This window comes from Capricornis sumatraensis, chromosome 19, assembly GCF_032405125.1.
Source record: "Capricornis sumatraensis isolate serow.1 chromosome 19, serow.2, whole genome shotgun sequence".
In the NCBI taxonomy this organism is placed as follows: domain Eukaryota; kingdom Metazoa; phylum Chordata; class Mammalia; order Artiodactyla; family Bovidae; genus Capricornis; species Capricornis sumatraensis.
Window position 1 is genome coordinate 76639364 of NC_091087.1, and position 17441 is coordinate 76656804.

At 65.4% G+C, this 17441-nt stretch overlaps 1 protein-coding gene across 5 annotated transcripts in view; it reads left to right on the forward strand.

The window, feature by feature from the left end:
• Positions 1-13762, forward strand: part of PACS2 (phosphofurin acidic cluster sorting protein 2) — a 60880-nt gene extending 47118 nt beyond the window's left edge. For 2 of the 5 annotated variants that reach the window (XM_068991581.1, XM_068991584.1), the window contains exons 13-24: positions 137-269; positions 475-579; positions 709-815; positions 904-1058; positions 1310-1420; positions 2863-2971; positions 7024-7066; positions 8422-8464; positions 8768-8903; positions 9503-9729; positions 9962-10075; positions 10779-13762. In XM_068991581.1, coding sequence (XP_068847682.1) covers positions 137-269; positions 475-579; positions 709-815; positions 904-1058; positions 1310-1420; positions 2863-2971; positions 7024-7066; positions 8422-8464; positions 8768-8903; positions 9503-9729; positions 9962-10075; positions 10779-10897 — 1402 coding nt within the window. In that variant the 3' untranslated portion in view covers positions 10898-13762. Of the gene's footprint in view, positions 1-136; positions 280-460; positions 580-708; positions 816-903; positions 1059-1309; positions 1421-2862; positions 2972-3570; positions 3604-7023; positions 7067-8421; positions 8465-8767; positions 8904-9502; positions 9730-9961; positions 10076-10778 lie in introns of those variants that run through there. The other 3 variants (XR_011146316.1, XM_068991583.1, XM_068991585.1) reach the window with 3 other exon arrangements.
• Positions 13763-17441: the final 3679 nt, after the last annotated feature.

Genomic DNA, 17441 nt, shown 5'->3' on the forward strand with positions numbered 1-17441 from the left:
CACACCTGGCAGGGGAGGGGCTGGGGTCTCCTTCCTCATGGCCTGTGGCCCAGCTGCCCGACCGCCCCCAGCGCAGCCGCCTCACTGCAGAGCGGCCGGGCACCCAGGGCAGTGAGTGCCCGCGGCTGCCCCACAGGTCCGAGGGGAAGCAGGCGGGCCGCCGGGGCCGGAGCACATCCCTGAAGGAGCGGCAACCGGCACGCCCGCAAAACGAGCGGGCCAACAGCCTGGACAACGAGCGCTGCCCCGACACGCGGAGTCAGCTGCAGGTACCTGCGGGCGGGGGCCCAGCGGGAGCCCCTGCCGTGCTGCCGGCCCCGGGGCCTCTGTCCACGCGGGGGCTGTGTGTCCACGCGCACCACGGCTTGGGCTCTCCCGCCTGCTTCCAGGTGGCTGCTGGGGGTCCGCTGGGCAGGCGAGGGGCTGGGCACAGCTCGCCCTCAGGGCAGCTGCACATGAGCCCCGTCTCTCCAGATCCCCAGGAAGACCGTGTACGACCAGTTAAACCACATCCTCATCTCCGATGACCAGCTCCCGGAAAACATCATTCTCGTGAACACCTCGGACTGGCAGGGGCAGGTGGGGAGAGGCTGGGCAGCCCGGGCGGGGTGGGGAGGGGAGCGGGCAGCGTGTCCTCTCGGGGGCCCTGGCCAGCCCTCCTGCCATGGGCGCGAGCGGGGCGCGGCTGAGGGTCCCCCGCCCCCCCAGTTCCTCTCGGATGTGCTGCAGCGGCACACGCTCCCAGTGGTCTGCACCTGCTCCGCGGCCGACGTCCAGGCGGCCTTCAGCACCATCGTGTCTCGGATTCAGAGATAGTGAGTCCGGGCGTGGGGCTGTCTCGGGACGGGGCGAGGGCTGCTGGCGGGCCGCCCTCCTGAAGCGCTGCCCCTCGTGCGCCCACAGCTGCAACTGCAATCCGCAGCCGCCGACGCCCGTGAAGATCGCGGTGGCGGGCGCGCAGCACTACCTCAGCGCCGTGCTGCGGCTCTTCGTGGAGCAGCTGTCGCACAAGACCCCCGACTGGCTGGGCTACATGCGCTTCCTGGTCATCCCGCTGGGTGAGGGGCGCCCCTGCCTCGGGGCTGCGCCCCGGGGCCGCGCGGCTGCCCGGGGGTGCCGGGCCAACTGGGGCCTCCTTGTCAGCAGGGCCCGGCGGAGGCCTGCTTATTCATTAACCTTTAAAAGCTCTCAAGACCAAAACCCCCGTTTTTTGGCTCGCCTGGGGCAGAGTCCTCAGGGAGACCCCCGCGCCGGGGCGAGGTGAGGGGCGGAGAAGCGGGCCGCGCCTGATGCCGCTCTCGGCCCCCAGGCTCCCACCCCGTGGCCCGGTACCTGGGCTCCGTGGACTACAGGTACAACAACTTCTTCCAGGACCTGGCCTGGAGGGACCTGTTCAACAAGCTGGAGGCGCAGAGCGCCGGTGAGCCCCGGACGTGCGCGCTCGGCTCTCCCGTCCTCCGCCCTTCCAGCCCCCCCACCCAAGCCACGACCCACCCCCACGCCCCCCCAACGCCACGACCCGCCCCCCCAACGCCACGACCCCCCCGCCCCCCGCCCACGCACCCCCCGCCCACGCACCCCCCCGCCCAAGCCACGACCCACCCCGCCCCGCGCCCCCCCCAACGCCACGACCCCCCCCCGCCCCGCGCCCCCCGCCCCCCGCCCACGCACCCCCCGCCCACGCACCCCCAGCCCCCGTACCCCCCGCCCCCGTACCCCCCGCCCAAGCCACGACCCACCCCCGCGCCCCCCGCCCACGCGCCCCCAGCCCCCGTACCCCCCGCCCAAGCCACGACCCACCCCCGCGCCCCCCGCCCACGCGCCCCCAGCCCCCGTACCCCCCGCCCAAGCCACGACCCACCCCCGCGCCCCCCGCCCACGCGCCCCCAGCCCCCGTACCCCCCGCCCAAGCCACGACCCACCCCCGCGCCCCCCGCCCACGCGCCCCCCACCCACGCACCCCCCGCCCAAGCCACGACCCACCCCCGCGCCCCCCGCCCACGCGCCCCCACCCACGCACCCCCCCGCCCAAGCCACGACCCACCCCCGCGCCCTCCGCCCCTGCGACCCCCAGTCCCCACTCCGCCCCTGCGACCCCGCCCCTTGCGCCCTTCCTCTCCTTCCCTCGCCGCGCCCCTCCTGTCCCTCTGCCCTGCCCCCACCCCACCACCCCTCCTGGCCCTTGCGCCCACACCCCACCTGCAACCTCCAGCTGTTCCTCCCCCTCTGCGCCCCCGTCTCCGCCGGCCCCATCTGCCCTCCCGCCCACTCCCACCCCGCGCCCCTCACCCTTGCGCCCCTGCCCTGCCGCCCAGCCCATCACACCTCATTTTGAAAGTCAGCGGTTTGCTTTGCTCTGAGACACATTTTATGTATTGGGGCCTGAGCGCCAGGCAGGTAGCTGAGGTCAGCAGGCATGGTCAGTGAGGGGTGGGCCAGGATGTTTCTCTGCCCGTGAGCCACAAAGCTCTTCGGTGACCGGCCGGGGATGGCTTTTCAGGATTTGGAGAGGCCTGGAGGAGCCTGGTGGGCTGCAGTCCATGGGGTCACTAAGATTCGGACACGACTGAGCGACCTCACTTTCACTTTTCACTTTCATGCATTGGAGAAGGAAATGGCAACCCACTCCAGTGTTCTTGCCTGGAGAATCCCAGGGACGGGGGAGCCTGGTGGGCTGCTATCTATGGGGTCACACAGAGTCGGACACGACTGAAGCGACTTAGCAGCAGCAGCAGCACTGCCCTCCCCAGGACCCCGTGAGGGAGGCAGCCAGAGGAGCCCCTCAGCCATGCCCAGCCTGGCTGCCGCGACCTTGGGTGCTGGGGTGCACCATGCCCACGGACCCCTCCTGGTCTTCTGCAGTGCAGGACACGCCGGACATTGTGTCGAGAATCACCCAGTACATTTCGGGGGCCAACTGCGCCCACCAGCTGCCCATCGCGGAGGCCATGCTGACCTACAAGCAAAAGAGGTACCTCCCGGGCCGGCAGGCGTGGGGCAGAGACCGCCGGCCGGCCGCAGTCTCGGCCAGGCAGCCCGCGTCCTCACTGTCCCAGCGCCTTGGGTCACTCACGGGCCCATGGGACGGAAAGACCTGGGATTAGGGAAGCCCCCAGTTCTGATCACTGCACCTTTTCCCGATGCAAACCAGAGTTAGGATCAGCTGGTCGATTTTTCTCCATCTGTGTCTGCGCTGGGATTTCCTGTAACTGGAGTCTCAAGAGCAGCGGTCCCAGTGCTGGCCCAGCAGGGGCCTGCCTCCTTCAGCTGCCAGTCTCCAGCGGGAGGCCCAGTCCTCCCCCTGCCCTGAGCAGGGTGGTGGTCAGGGGCTGGGCTGGTGCCCGCTGGCATGGGGTGGGGCCTTGTGCAATCTGAGGGGTCGAGCGGTCCCCTTGCCCAGCTGTGAACAGAGGCGCGGTCGGGGTTGCGGGAAGAGGCAGACCGCAGCTGGTCTGAGCAGCTCAGCTGCCCTGCCCCCGACTCTGTGAGGGACCCCCAGCGAGTGCCTCACCGCCCCACGCGCCTAACAGCGACCTGTCCTGTCTCTCTCTTTGGCGGCTCTCTGAAAAGGAGAAAGAACTTTCACTTTGACTTCACCCTCAGGTACTGCTGTCCTTGGGTCCGGCCCCCTCCCACCCACTGGCTGGTCTTCAGGGCTGTTTGGCAGTGTCAGTGGGTGGGGTGGCCCTCAGCTCTCCATATGGGGGTCAGGAGGCAGGGCCTCCATCGAGCAGGCTCTTGGTGCTGCCCGGTCCCTCTCAGGCACTTACCCAGCTTCAGGGACAAAGTCTGCCGCCTGGTAGCGTTTGAGTCCCGAGTGCAGGGTGGGAAGTGGCTGGCGGAACCCCTTTCTGAGTTGCTGCGTCTCTGAAGCCTGGCGGTGCCGCCGCTGTTAGCCACAGGGACCGGTTCCACCCCGTAAGCCACCAACCAGGCACTGCGCGGGCTTTGTTCCCGGTGCCCGCTGCCAGCAGCCAGGGAGAGCGGCTCGGGCCAGCCTCCCAGCTCAGTTCTGGGGTTTACCTGGATGCTGGCCAGCCCACACGGCACGCAGCGAGGCTCTGTTTTTGCCCCCGAGGCGGCGGCTTCTCCGTTTGACTGTGTGTCAGAGCTGAGTCCAGTGGCCCTGCCTGCCAGGTGTCTGGCACTGGGCCCTTCAGGGCGCTGCTGCCTGAGTCTCAGGGCATGTGCTCTGGGAAAGTCCCAGGGCGAGCCCTTGGGTCCCAGGCCGCCTCTGTGCTGGGCCCTGGGATGGATCAGGAGGAGGGGTGTGAGCCCGTTCAGCTGTCCTGCTAAACAAGCCTCAGGGTCTAGAGAAAGACCAGCCATGGTGTGCCCCGCTGACCCCAGGCTGTCCGGTGGGCCTGCGCCCGCTCCCCTCCCCGCCCACCCCCGTTAGCTGCGCCGGGAGCGTGGCCTGCTTTGCTGCCTGGGCCGCGACCTCTGTCTGTGCCAGGGTGGGCTCCCGTGAGCCGCACCTGGGACCAAGGCCTGGGAGACCCCAAGCCTCCTCCGTGCTCAGCCCCCATCCCCGCGTTACAGTGGTGACACCTGCCCAGGCTGGGGGGGTCCCGGTGTCCTGGCGTCCTGGCTGGAACCCCGTGAAAGCCAGTGTGCCATCCGGGCTCAGAGCCCAGGCCTGAAAGGGCAGCGGGCACACAGAACAGGCTGCTGTCCACCCAGAGGGGTCAGGAGACCCGGGAGAGGGTGGGCAGCGGGTACGGCCATCCCGGGTCTCATTCAGCCCAGCCCCACGAGGGCATCTGCAGGGAGGCTCCCGTCTGCTCAGCACCAGCTCCCGGCCTGAGGTCAGACCCGTTGGTGGTCCTCTCAGGCAACTGTGCGGGCTGCCCAGCACTCCCACCCTGGCCTCTTGGCCGGCGTGGGCTCCCCTCAGCTTCTGTACCACCGCTGCCACGTGGAGGCACCTCCCCCATGCACAGGTCGCATGAGCCATCCCCAAGGGCCTTGGCACAGAGCCGTGGGCTCAAGCCCTAGGAGTCCTGATCTCCGTCCCTGCCAGGAGCACGCATGCCCTCCGCACGCAGGGTCCAGGATGCGGGGTCTCGCTGGAAGTCGGTGTCACCCCCGTCTCGTGGGAGCGTGTGCGCTGGATGTTGTCTGCATGGCCCAGGGGCGCGGCTTGGCTTTGATGCTTGTGTTGTGGAGTCTCCAAGGCCCCCTCCTGGGGGTTCCCCTTTGTCTGCCTCCCTGCGTGCCGATCGTGGAGGGATGGGCGTGCGTGGCGGGCAGTGGCTTGCTGAGGTGGGGGCCCTGTGGGTCGAAGGCCCCTGTGCGGCCAGGGACGCCCCCAGACGTCCTGCCTCCTAACATGCAGGAGGAGGTCCAGGCACGAGGTTAGGGTGGTTTCGTTACACGAACCACAGTGAAGGGAAGTTTTCTTTTTCGACCGTTCTCTTCTTACAATGGGAAAAAGGCCTGGGAGTTTAGTAGCCTGGTGGTGCAGAGGTTAAAGCGGCTGCCTGCAATGTGGGAGACCTGGGTTCGATCCCTGGGTCAGGAAGATCCTCTGGAGAAGGAAATGGCAACCCACTCCAGTATTCTTGCCTGGAGAATCCCATGGACAGAGGAGCTTGGTGGGCTACAGTCCACGGGTCGCAAAGAGTCAGACACGACTGAGCGACTTCACCTTCACCTTCCGCTGGATGGGCTGAACCTGCAGGTTCTCTCACCTAGAGTCGTTTGCCAGGTCTTTTGCAGAGATGGGGTGGGTGGTGCTGGGTGGGTGTGTGGTTCACGGGTGCCCACGTCTAGGGGTGCCCAGGGGAGGGTGGCTCCTGCCAGCTGCTGTCCCCTCACGTGGGTGGTGTGCTGGGCACACGGCAGCACCTGCCGGGACTGGGACCTGCGTTCTGTACTGACCCCTGGGTCAGGGGTGCTTGTCCCGCTGGTGACCACACTTCACCGGGACACCCCCAGCCCCAGCCTCCATCCGCCACAGGGACAGGGAGGGGGAGAGCCTCCTGTCAAGCTCTGGTGCCCTGGGGCTCCTGATCCCGAGAGCTGGTGCCCAGGGAGCTGGCTGAGCTGGGCCTGGGTCCCCACTGGCAGGCCTGCCTGGTGCAGAGGCTTCTCCCTGGGTGGCACCCACGGGCCGCTGCCCTGCTGGGTGTGCATGTGTGGACGGCCCTGCAGAAGAGTCACTCTGTGACTTCAAGCTCAGGTTTGGGAGGATGGCTTGGAGAGGGTGCTGGCCCAGGAAGCAGGGCAGGGGGCACCTGTCTGCCCTATGGCTGGGGGAGGGGCCACACAAGGTCCAGGACCAGTCCTGCCCTGGGGACCCAGGTGGAGCCTAGAAGGGGGTGCTCCCCAGCCGCTGGTGGAGCCCAGGCCAGGGTGGACACTGGGGGGCAGAGCGGCACCAGCTGAGCCGCAGGACCAGCCCTGGCCTGGGGGGAGCAGGCGGAAGAGGCACCCCACCCAGGCCCAGGGACTCCAGCTGCCTCCCTGCCAGTGGTCGTGACGGCTGACCCTGGAGAGGCTGGGCTCTGCCGGAAGCTGTGCAGGGCCTGCGAGCCAGGTACAGCAGCTTGCCCTCAGAGCCTCCCCCGACCCCCGCCCCGTTCTGTCCTGAAGCTCTTGGTCCAAGAAATGCCCCCCAGTGGGCACCAGCTGCATCCAGATTGTTGAGGGGGAGTCTCAGCCTGACGGGATGGCCACCCCCATCCCCTGGAGGTGGCCCCGGCTGCTCCCAGGGCGTCCTGGGGGCACAGGCAGCCTGCCCTCTCCTGGGGCCCCGGGGGGCCGGCAGAGTGGCTCCAGGCTGGGCCAGCTGCCTGCGCGCCAGGCGCCTCAGAGGGAGGAGCAGATGGCCTCGGGCCGCCCCTCGGGGCTCTGGACCTCGTGCAGACGCATTCAGGCTTCCTGCAGGTCGGCGGGCCCTGCGGTCAGGGGTCCAGGCCGGGGCCTGCCGGAGGGCGGGCATGAGTCCGGGTGGGGCTGGGCGCTGCAGAGGGCGGCCCTGCCCATAAGGGAGGCTGACTGTGTGTTTCCCTGTCTCAGCCCCGACGAGGAGTCCTCCCAGAAGTTCATTCCCTTCGTCGGGGTGAGTACCGCCCGGGGCAGCCGTCTCCTCGCCTGCCATCCTGCGGCCCGGCGGCTCTGCTGCGGGCGGCCGCGCTCCGCCCACGTGGTCAGCGTGTCGTCGTCACGCGACGGTCCAGAACCTCCTTCGGTCGGAGCGGACGACCTGCCTTCACGTCCCTCCCGCCCTGAAGCCTCCCTTTCCTGCGTCGAGTGGGGCGTGAGCCCAGGCACTGCTGGGAGTGGACACGGGAAGCAGGCGGCCCGCCTGGGGGCGCGGGGCCAGTCCTCGGCTCCGTCCTGGGCGGCGGGGGTCAGTGCCAGGCTCAGCTCTTCAGAGGCCACCCAGGGCCGGCCGTCGTCAGGACAGGCCCCCCCTGGGGTCTGGGGCAGAGGGCTGCCTCTGTCCTCTGGGAGCCTCAGGGCAGGCTTGCTTGGCTGGAGCATGGCCTGTAAGTTGGAAGGTTTTACTTTGTCCCGTGGCCAAGGAGCCAGGGCTGCCGCCTAATGGCCGGCTGTGTGTCCACAGCCTGTGGCCCCACTGGGGTCTCCAGCCGGGGCATCTGCTGGGAGAGGTGCGCGGCAGCCAGGCAGGTGGCAGGGCCTCTACCGCTCACTCTGCTCAGGCGCGGGGTGGCTGCTGGCCGTGCTGGGAGGGAGCGAGTCCGGGGCTGTCCTGTGGAAGCTGCTGAGGTGACCGCTGGGCCTGTCCTGCTGGCTGCACGTGAGCCGCCGCTGTGTGCCCAAGGCCGCGGTCGTCGTTGCAATCTCTCTCACTTGGCACAGCTCCCTCCCGGTCGGTGTGGGCTGGGACCCCTGGCAGCCCGTGGGGAAACGGCGCGGGCCCTGTGGCCACCTTGGTGCCCCGCTGGGCTGGGCTCCCTCGCTCCAGCACCTGACTCGCCGCTGCCTGTGCCCGGCCAGTCACACGCACACGTGTTCTGCTGAGGCCAGGGTGTGAGATCTGAGAGGTTCACTTGAGGGGAGAGGGTTCCTCTCCTGCCAGAGGCCATGTGGGTCCTGAACGCTGGTCACAGGTCAGGGCCAGGCCCGCGGCCAGCCGGCCAGCAGCCTGGGGCCTCTGGGGCCTGTGCCTTTATCCCAGGAGTGCAGGATGGCCAAAGCAGGCTGCGTCTTGAAGGCGTCTCCCAAACACACCTCCTGCAGAGGAGGGTCCTTCACCAGGGCCTGTGACACAGCTGGCCACGCGGACAGTGGCTCCCCTGAGCCCAGCTCTGCCCCTCGCACTGAGGCTCTGCGGCCCGGCTCAGCCCCAGAAGTTCCGGGGGGCGAAGGGGCATGGCAGGTGGGCAGCTCCAGGGAACAGGTCCCCACCCGGTCTGGAGCCCCCCTCAGCAGCGTCCTGTTGCCTCCTAGGTGGTGAAGGTGGGGATAGTGGAGCCGTCTTCGGCCACGTCAGGTGACTGTGTCCTCCAGGGCCTGGGCTGGGGTGGGGATGCGGCGGGGGTTGGGTTGTGGCGGGCAGCAGCCCTGGTGCTTGTGTGCTGTGGGGCTTGTGTTCACCAGGAATGGGCCTCCCTTGTCCCTGAGGCCTGACAGCTCCTGCTCAGCTTTGGGGGAGGGGGTTCCTCCGGCTTCCCACACGTGCTCCCCCAGCCCATAGCTGCCTGGCCTCCCTGCCACGTCTGGGTGCAGAGGGCCACAAGCTGCCCAGGCAGAGCCGTGAGGGAAGCTCAGCACTGCCCCCAACTCCTCCCCTAAGGTGACTCAGATGACGCGGCCCCCTCGGGCTCCAGCGTGCTCTCATCCACCCCGCCGTCCACGTCTCCTGCGGCCAAGGAGGCCTCGCCCACCCCGCCCTCCTCCCCGTCAGTGAGCGGAGGCCTGTCCTCCCCCAGGTAAACGCAGCCACATGGAAGTGCTGCCCCCAGCACAGCAGGGATGGGGCTGAGAACCAGGTGGTTCCTTGGGGTCCCTAACCACACCCCAGGCTGCCAGGAAGCAGAGGGTCAGAGTGGCCTTGCCGGGGACACAGTGGTGTCGACAAGGGCTCACTCAGGCAAGTGAGCGGGGGCAGGGGGCGGCCCTACTCTTCAGTCCTGGCCTGATGTCTCCCCACCTGGCCCCCTGCACTCCTGGGGCCGGAACTACAGACTATAAATACAGGGTGCTCTGGACACAGGGAGTTTCGGAAACTCGGCTGTGAGTAGCTGGCCTGGGATACAGTGGGTGTGGTTATTGGCAGCCCCTCCTGGGTGCCATCAGGGCTCCCCCGAGCAGAACCCCCCAGAGGACCGCCACAGGGTCGGGGAGGCCCACCATAGGGCCCCCTGGGGCCTGTACCTATGAGGGGCGGGTGGCCTGGGCCCTCCACACACAGGTGGTCCCCGAGGTCGGGCAGCACAGGCATCAGAGGGCACCCGTTTGCCCATGCCGGCCCGGGGTGCTGCCGTCCCCTGCTGAGGACGGAGGGGTGAGCCTCCCTCATCTTTCACAGCCAGGGCGTCGGCGCCGAGCTCATGGGGCTGCAGGTGGATTACTGGACGGCAGCACAGCCCGCAGACAGGAAGAGAGACACCGAGAAGAAGGACTCGCCCACCGCCAAAAACACGCTGAAGTGCACCTTCCGGTCTCTCCAGGTCAGCAGGCTGCCCAGCGGCGGCGAGGCCACGGCCACGCCCACCATGTCGATGACCGTGGTCACCAAGGAGAAGAACAAGAAGGGTGAGGTGGGGCGGTGGGCTGCTGCGCAGGCCCCGAGGGTGCTGCGGGCCTGGGGGCCTCTTCGTTCCCACACCCCTGGCCAAGGGCCTGCTGGTGGGCGGGTGGTGGCGGTCAGGGTCCCGTGGAAGGAGGGCCAGGGGCGCGGGGTCCGGGGCCGGCAGAGCGTACACCCCGCGCTGCCCCCGGCCCTGAAGGAGCAGCAGGAGCACAGCACGGCCCGCTTTCCTCCTAGTGATGTTTTTGCCCAAGAAAACCAAGGACAAGGACGTGGAGTCCAAAAGCCAGTGCATCGAGGGCATCAGCCGCCTGATCTGCACGGCCAAGCACCAGCAGAACATGCTGCGCGGTGAGCCGAGGCGCCCTCTCGGGCGGGGGCGGGGCCTGTGGTCAGTGGGCGGGGCTTGGGGCGGGCCCTTCGGGGCGGGGCCTGTGGCCAACCGGAAAGTGAAGCAAGCCGGGGCGGGCCGGGCAGCTTCTGGAAGCTCACCTCCGGACATGCTTGTTTGGCTGTGATGTCATGTTAACGCAGTCTGAGCTCAGAGCACACTTGGGAGAGCCCACTTGTGTGTGTGGAGTGGCTTTTCAAATTCTGAGAAATAATTCCTCAGTCCTTTCTGCTTTCTCTCAATTTTTATAGAAGATATTCTGAGTGGTTGAGAACACGGAGCTCTCGAGTTCTCTCTTCTCCGTGGGCTTGGGTCTGACCACAGTGGACCGCACCCAGTCTTTCTCTGTTGATTTTCTGGCTTAAGTGGAGGGTGTTTCAAACCCCGTCTGCAGACCCCTCGGAGGCAGATAGGCTGTGGACACCAGCTCCCCTGAGGTGGCTGGGGAGAGGCTCTCCGGCCATGGGGATGGGGCGGGAGAAGGCGGCAGGAAGGCCAGGAGGGGAGCTTGGGGGCCCCAGACCTCCTCCCGCAGGGCTGGTGAGAACCAGCGAGTGTCTGCCGGGAGCCTGGGGGTCCCCACGGGTGTCAGCACCCCGAGCCTTGTTCTGGGCCGCGGCCTGGAGCTAGGGGCAGGCGGGTCAGGCGGTCTTGTCCCCACAGTCCTCATCGATGGCGTGGAGTGGAACGACGTCAAGTTCTTTCAGCTGGCGGCCCAGTGGTCCTCCCATGTCAAGCACTTCCCCATCTGCATCTTCGGACACTCCAAGTCCACCTTCTAGCCCCGCCTGCCGGGGGGCGTGCCGGTTTCCGCTCTGCAGCCCCACGATGGCCGCGGCCGGGAGGGCCCAGCTGCTTTTCTGTTCGCACTTCAGTTTGCCACAGAGACAGACCCTTAAAACCCCAGAGAGAAACAGTCTTAAGTATGAACGCGCTCACAAGCTGGAGACTAACGGGGCGGCCCCCACCGGGAGCCCGTAACTGCTCTGCTTATTAACCAGAATGTCCCGGCAGGGATGGGAGGGCAGGCGGGATCACGGAAGGTGTGTTTTGGCCTCAGGACTACCCCCCCAACCCAGTCCCCCCAACAAGAAGGGTTCTTGCCTTCGTGTCCTGTCCTTTCTGAAAGCCAGGACTACTCTGCTTCCTCAGGGAGCAGGGGTCCTGCGGGTGGCCCCGTGGACCCCAGGCTGCCTGCACCCAGGCAGCGAGCTGGGGGGCCAGGGGCCAGAGGCCAGCCTTCTGTCAGGGATGTCCTGAGCGGAGCACAGAGGCCTGTCAGCCCCGCCCTGGGCCCCCAGCCCACCAGCCGAGGGCCCCAGCGCCGCCCACTCTGGATCCCGATGAACTCCAGCCGCCGGGGGCAGTTGAGGCTTTATAGTAGTGGATATTTTTAATGCTTTTAAATACATGTTATAATGTAGCTGCCAAACAGACGTTGCTCTTCTGAAATCCCAGCAGCCCCTGAGGACGGAGGCAAAGCCAGCCATGCCAGCCCGGTCCCAACCCCCTGCTCCCCGCGCCCTTCGCTGCCCCCGGGGCACTGCTTTGCTTCTGCGAGTCATCCTGCCCCGAACACAGTTGCCTCCTCAGCTCCACCGCCTGCCGACTGGGGGTGTCTGGGCCAGGCAGCCAGGTGTCTGTCACCTGCAGCACTAACGTGGCCAGTGCGGCTCAGGCAAGCGGCCACGCCACAGGGGCCGAGCCCCGTTGGAGCCAAGGGTGCAGCTGGGCCCCCACCTGTCTGGGCTAGGCTCCTCAGAGCAAGGGGTTTGGGGGTTGGGTCCCCAGGGAAGGAGGTCAACCTGCCATCCCCCTCCCTGTGCAGTAGGCTGTGGCTGTCCTGGCCCGAGGCCGGGGTCCGTTCCAGTCCTGCTTGGCCCCAGCCCTGCCCTCAGGACTCCCCAGGAAGGGCCCGCCCACTCCACCTGGCGGCTGTGGCTGCAGGCCCAGGGTGCCCACCCAGGTGCTCTGAGCCGTTTTCGAGGGCTGAGAACCACATAGGCTGTGCTCAGAAGAAACAGTGCCAAACGCCAGACAGGCTGCAGGTCTTGCCTGCTCTGTTGGAGGACAGGACTTCCAACAGCCTGTGGCAAGGAAGGGTCCCACTCAGGAGTGGGAGACGGTCCATTTTTCTTACCTGTGACCTACCTGCTTACCTCCTCCCCCAGGTGGCTGTTCAGGGTCCGAGTGTCCACGGCCAGGAGCCTCGGGCCTAGCAGGTGGACAGATCTGAGCAGGCCCTTGGACCAGGGTCCTTGGACGGGAAGGACCTGGGTGAGGGTGTAGGCCCCTGAGCCGAGGACTCCTTGGGCAGCTTGTGGAGTGTCCACCTGTGGCTACACCCAGCAGCTGCTGGGGACCTGCGAGTTTCCCTGCCCTTGTTCCCACCACTGGCTTCAGGGCCCTGGGTACTGCTCCTTGAGTTTCCTTTTCAGAGGTCACACTCAAAAGGAGGTGTGACACGCCCTTTCCAGCTGCAGAACTAGTTTTAGAGGAAGGGGCAAAAGGGGCTGTCCCATCCCATCCAGCTGTGAGGTGTCCTCATACCCACAAGAAGACGCTCAGCACCTCCGCCCTGGGCCGGCCACTGTTCCTGGGCCCTGGAGGTCATACAGACAGCCCCAGCCACCATGACTCACTTAAGAGACCCGGGCTCTGCTCACGCTGGTGCCTCGGTTTCCCCATCATCTGATCGGGAACAGTCAACACTTCCCCCGCCTACCTCATGGAGCTGTTTTAAGGACACAGATAAAAGCACTTTGTCCCTCGAAGGAAAATGACTCCGAAGCCAAAGCTGCTTGTGACTGAGGCGCAGCTGTGAGTGCACGGAGGGCAGTGTGGGGGCAGCTTGTGAGGAGCGCAGGGCCCAGACCGTGACCCCCAGGACAGGAGCAGCCCTGCAGAGCAGGGGTTCTCCGCCCGCTAGATGACCAGAGGTCACTGGGACGCAGAGGCCAAGTGACTCGTCATGTTAGGGCAAGGCCAGGCTCCTCACGGGCCTGTGGCACGGTATGGGCAGGCTCCACCCTCGCTCAGGCCAGATGGGAGGTCAGCCCCAGCCCTGTACCCAGGCCACCGCCTTCTCTCCGTGTCAAGTCCCCAGGGTCACCGTCTCCTCCGGACGCGCAGGCCAGTGTCCCAGGTGTCACGGCTGCAGCTCAGGGAGGAGAGGGGCGGCAGGGCTAGAGCGGCCAGGGCCAGCTGTGCTGTGCTGTCCTCGCTGGCAGACACCAAGACCTGCCTGGCCTTTGTCCCAGGACGCGTTCCTCATGACAGGACTGCGGCGCTTGCTCCCGAAAGCCAGTTGCCTGACCCCTACACGTGTCCTTTGATCTCCTTCTACAGACCCCTCCTATCCTGCGGCGGAGAGGAAGCTGCGTTCCTGGCAAGGGCCTGCGGGGCCGGGCTTGGGGGCCCTTTCCCTGGGGTCTGACGCTGCAGGCCAAGGGGTGCCACTGTGCGTTCCTGCAGACCCCGTCCAGTTCTTTGTGCGTTGTTTGGTTTCTAGGATGTACGTGTTGCTAGCTTTTGTTTTCTTTTTTAAAAATGGAAAACAGGATTAATGTAAATAGCGTTTTTGGGAAACAGATTCTAATCTGTCACGTATGTGACCACGTGGACTATTTTAAGGTGCTGATGCGACACTAATAAACCCGGGGAGCACTCCCAGGCCCTCCCTCGCCTGCTGTGTGATTCCTCTCGAGCAGCCTCGGCCCTCCATCCGTCCAGGCGCGGGCGCCGCCCGGTGTCCAGGCACCGCGGGCCGACCTTCCGAGGCCCCCACACGTCGCGGGGACCCAAGGGGACCGGGGGGTCGGGGCGCGGACAGCTGGGGGCCATCCCCGGGGCGTGCCCCTCCGGGCAACGCGAGGCCGGGACTCCCTCGCGGCCCCGAGATGAAGCTCCGGGTCATGGACGGCGGGGCGGGACAGCGGAAGCCCGGGCGGCCCCTGACGACCGAGGCCAGAGCGCAGGCGCGCCACGAGCCGGAAGCGGAAGCGGCCGGGCGGAAGCTTCCTTAGGCTCCGCTCCGCCGTCTCGGGCCTTCCGGACCCGCTGCGGGCCCCGCCCTCTGGCCCGCCCGCCACCATGGGCCCGCCCCGCCCCGCCCCCAGCGGGCCCGCCCCGCCCCCAGCGGGCCCGCCCCGCCCCCGCCTCCCTCCCCTCCCCCGCGTACCCCAGCTGTAGCCAGCGGACCCACCCGTCCCCGCCGCTCCTACAGTGTGTACCCCGCCATTTGTGGACCCCACTTCTCCCGGTCTTCGTGCCCCGATGTGTCCCGCGCCTCCCCATGACTCCCTCCCCTTGACCCTCTGTCTTGTCCCCTGACCCCTGCCCTGCCACCCCTCCGCGGAGTGGAGACGGGCGGGCTGCCGTCCGCTGCGGCCCCGTCACGCGTAGTCGTGCAGGTGAAGGGCACGGATCCTGGGCCGTGGGGTGTGGCCGGGCGTCGAGGTGAGGTCACAGGGGTCTGGAAGAACCAGGCGGGGAGAGCTGCGGGGGGGCCCCTCCTTTCTCCCCTGGTCGTGCTGCCCGCAGGCAGAGTCCCGAGAAGCTGCCTCCGAGGAGCTGGAGCCACGGTGGGAGAGGGGGCGTTCCTGGGGGGGCAGGGGCAGGGCGGTGGCTGCAGCCGCCCCGGCCTGGGGTGACCGTGCGGGGAGAAGCGGGTGCAGCAGCAGGGGGACCCAGGACACCCACGGGGATGGGCCCTTTCGAGGCTCACTGGCCGAGGCCACCCAGCACTGTCTGGCCAATGGCTGGAAGCTGAGCCCAGTTCATTTCAGTCGCTCAGTCGTGTCCGACTCTCTGCGACCCCATGAATCGCAGCACGCCAGGCCTCCCTGTCCATCACCAACTCCCAGAGTTCGCTCAGACTCACATCCCATCGAGTCCGTGATGCCATCCAGCCATCTCATCCTGGGTCGTCCCCTTCTCCTCCTGCCCCCAATCCCTCCCGGCATCAGAGTCTTTTCCAATGAGTCAACTCTTCGCATGAGGTGGCCAAAGTACTGGAGTTTCAGCTTCAGCATCATTCCTTCCAAAGAAATCCCAGGGCCGATCTCCTTCAGAATGGACTGGTTGGATCTCCTTGCAGTCCAAGGGACTCTCAAGAGTCTTCTCCAACACCACAGTTCAAAAGCATCAGTTCTTCGGCACTCAGCCTTCTTTACAGTCCAACTCTCACATCCATACATGACCACTGGAAAAACCATAGCCTTGACTAGACGGACCTTAGTCGGCAAAGTAATGTCTTTGCTTTTGAATATACTATCTAGGTTGGTCATAGCTTTTCTTCCAAGGTGTAAGTGTCTTTTAATTTCATGGCTGCAGTCACCATCTGCAGTGACTTTGAAGCCCCCAAAAATAAAGTCTGACACTGTTTCTACTGTTTCCCCATCTGTTTCCCATGAAGTGATGGGACTGGATGCCATGATCTTCGTTTTCTGAACGTTGAGCTTTAAGCCAACTTTTTCGCTCTCCTCTTTGACTTTCATCAAGAGGCTTTTTAGCTCTTCACTTTCTACCATAAGGGTGGTGTCATCTGCATATCTGAGGTTATTGATATTTCTCTCAGCAATCTTGATTCCAGCTTGTGTTTCTTCCAGTCCAGCATTTCTGATGATGTACTCTGCATAGAAGTTAAATAAGCAGGGTGACAATATACAGCCTTGACCTACTCCTTTTCCGATTTGGAACCAGTCTGTTGTTCCATGTCCAGTTCTAACTGTTGCTTCCTGACCTGCATACAGATTTCTCAAGAGGTAGGTCAGGTGGTCTGGTATTGCCATCTCTTTCAGAATTTTCCACAGTTGATTGTGAGCCACAGAGTCAAAGGCTTTGGCATAGTCAATAAAGCAGAAATAGATATTTTTCTGGAACTCTCCTGCTTTTTCCATGATCCAGCGGATGTTGGGAATTTGATCTCTGGTTCCTCTGCCTTTTCTAAAACCAGCTTGAACATCAAGGAGTTCACGGTTCACGTACTGCTGAAGCCTGGCTTGGAGAATTTTGAACATTACTTACTAGCATGTGAGATGAGTGCAATTGTGCGGTAGTTTGAGCATTCTTTGGCATTTCCTTTCTTTGGAATTGGAATAAAAACTGACCTTTTCCAGTCCTGTGGCCACTGCTGAGTTTTCCAAATTTGCTCACATATTGAGTGCAGCACTTTCACAGCATCATCTTTCAGGATTTGAAACAGCTCGACTGGAATTCCGTCACCTCCACTAGCTTTGTTCGTAGTGATGCTTCCTAAGGCCCACTTGACTTCACATTCCAGGATGTCTGGCTCTAGATGAGTGATCACATCATCATGATTATCTGGGTCGTGAAGATCTTTTTTGTACAGTTCTTCCGTGTATTCTTGCCACCTCTTCTTAATATCTTCTGTGACCTTCCTCTGCCTGAGGGACCCAGGTAGCTGTGGGGACTTCACCCCAGAGGTGCAGGCCAGCCGCCCAGGGGTCTGCAGATGGACAGCAGGGAGTGCTCGCTTAAGGCGCTCTTGAAGAAGAAGGCAGAGTCGCAGCCTTCCCAGGAGAAGGGGCAGCCCTCGGGGCCACCAAGTCCAGCGATGGCCTGGGGCCCACTAGGTGCCCAAAGCAGCAGTCAGCAGGAGCCGCAGACTCAGGACTGGGTAAGCTAGAGGGGGTTCCTCTCTGGAAACCTGGGTCCTGGCAGGGGAGTGTGGGTGGAGAGGGGGCCTCTGGAGCCCGGGGAGGGCCAGAGGGCGTCTGATAACAGGCAGATGCTGGACTGGGGGCCATGCAGGGTGTCAGCATCCTCTCCCGCAGAGCCCGGGGTGGGCACCAAGGTGGGCGGGCACCAAGGTGGGCGTGCCCCTCCCAGCCGCCCGCAGCTGTGGGCGAGCTACCTCTGCCGGCCACCCCAACCCCAGCTGCCGCCACATGGAGGGCGCCTGGCCCGGGGAGGCTCTGCACACAGCCGGGACGATGTCCTCCTGACCAGGTAGGTGGGCGGTTAGCAGGACACCTGTCCACCAAAATCATGACCGAAACGCTCCTGGAGGCCCTGCTTGGTGCTGGCCCCAGTGTGGAGGAGCCCGTCTCACCCCAGCCGGCTGGGTGGGCTGCTGTCTGGTCACCGTGCAGCCCCGCGTGCACAGGGGGCAGCTTCCCAAGCAAAGGAAGCCGGGCCCCCAGAAGTTCCGGACGGTTCCCTGTGCGTCAGTGTCAAAGGCAGGCCTGACGGATCCAGGCTGAGGCAGGGCAGGCCCAGTGGCGCTCGCGCAGCCGCGTGCTCGAAGCCGTCTGCGGCGATGTCTGCAAGGCCCTGGGTTTCCGTGGGAAGGCGGGCGAGGAG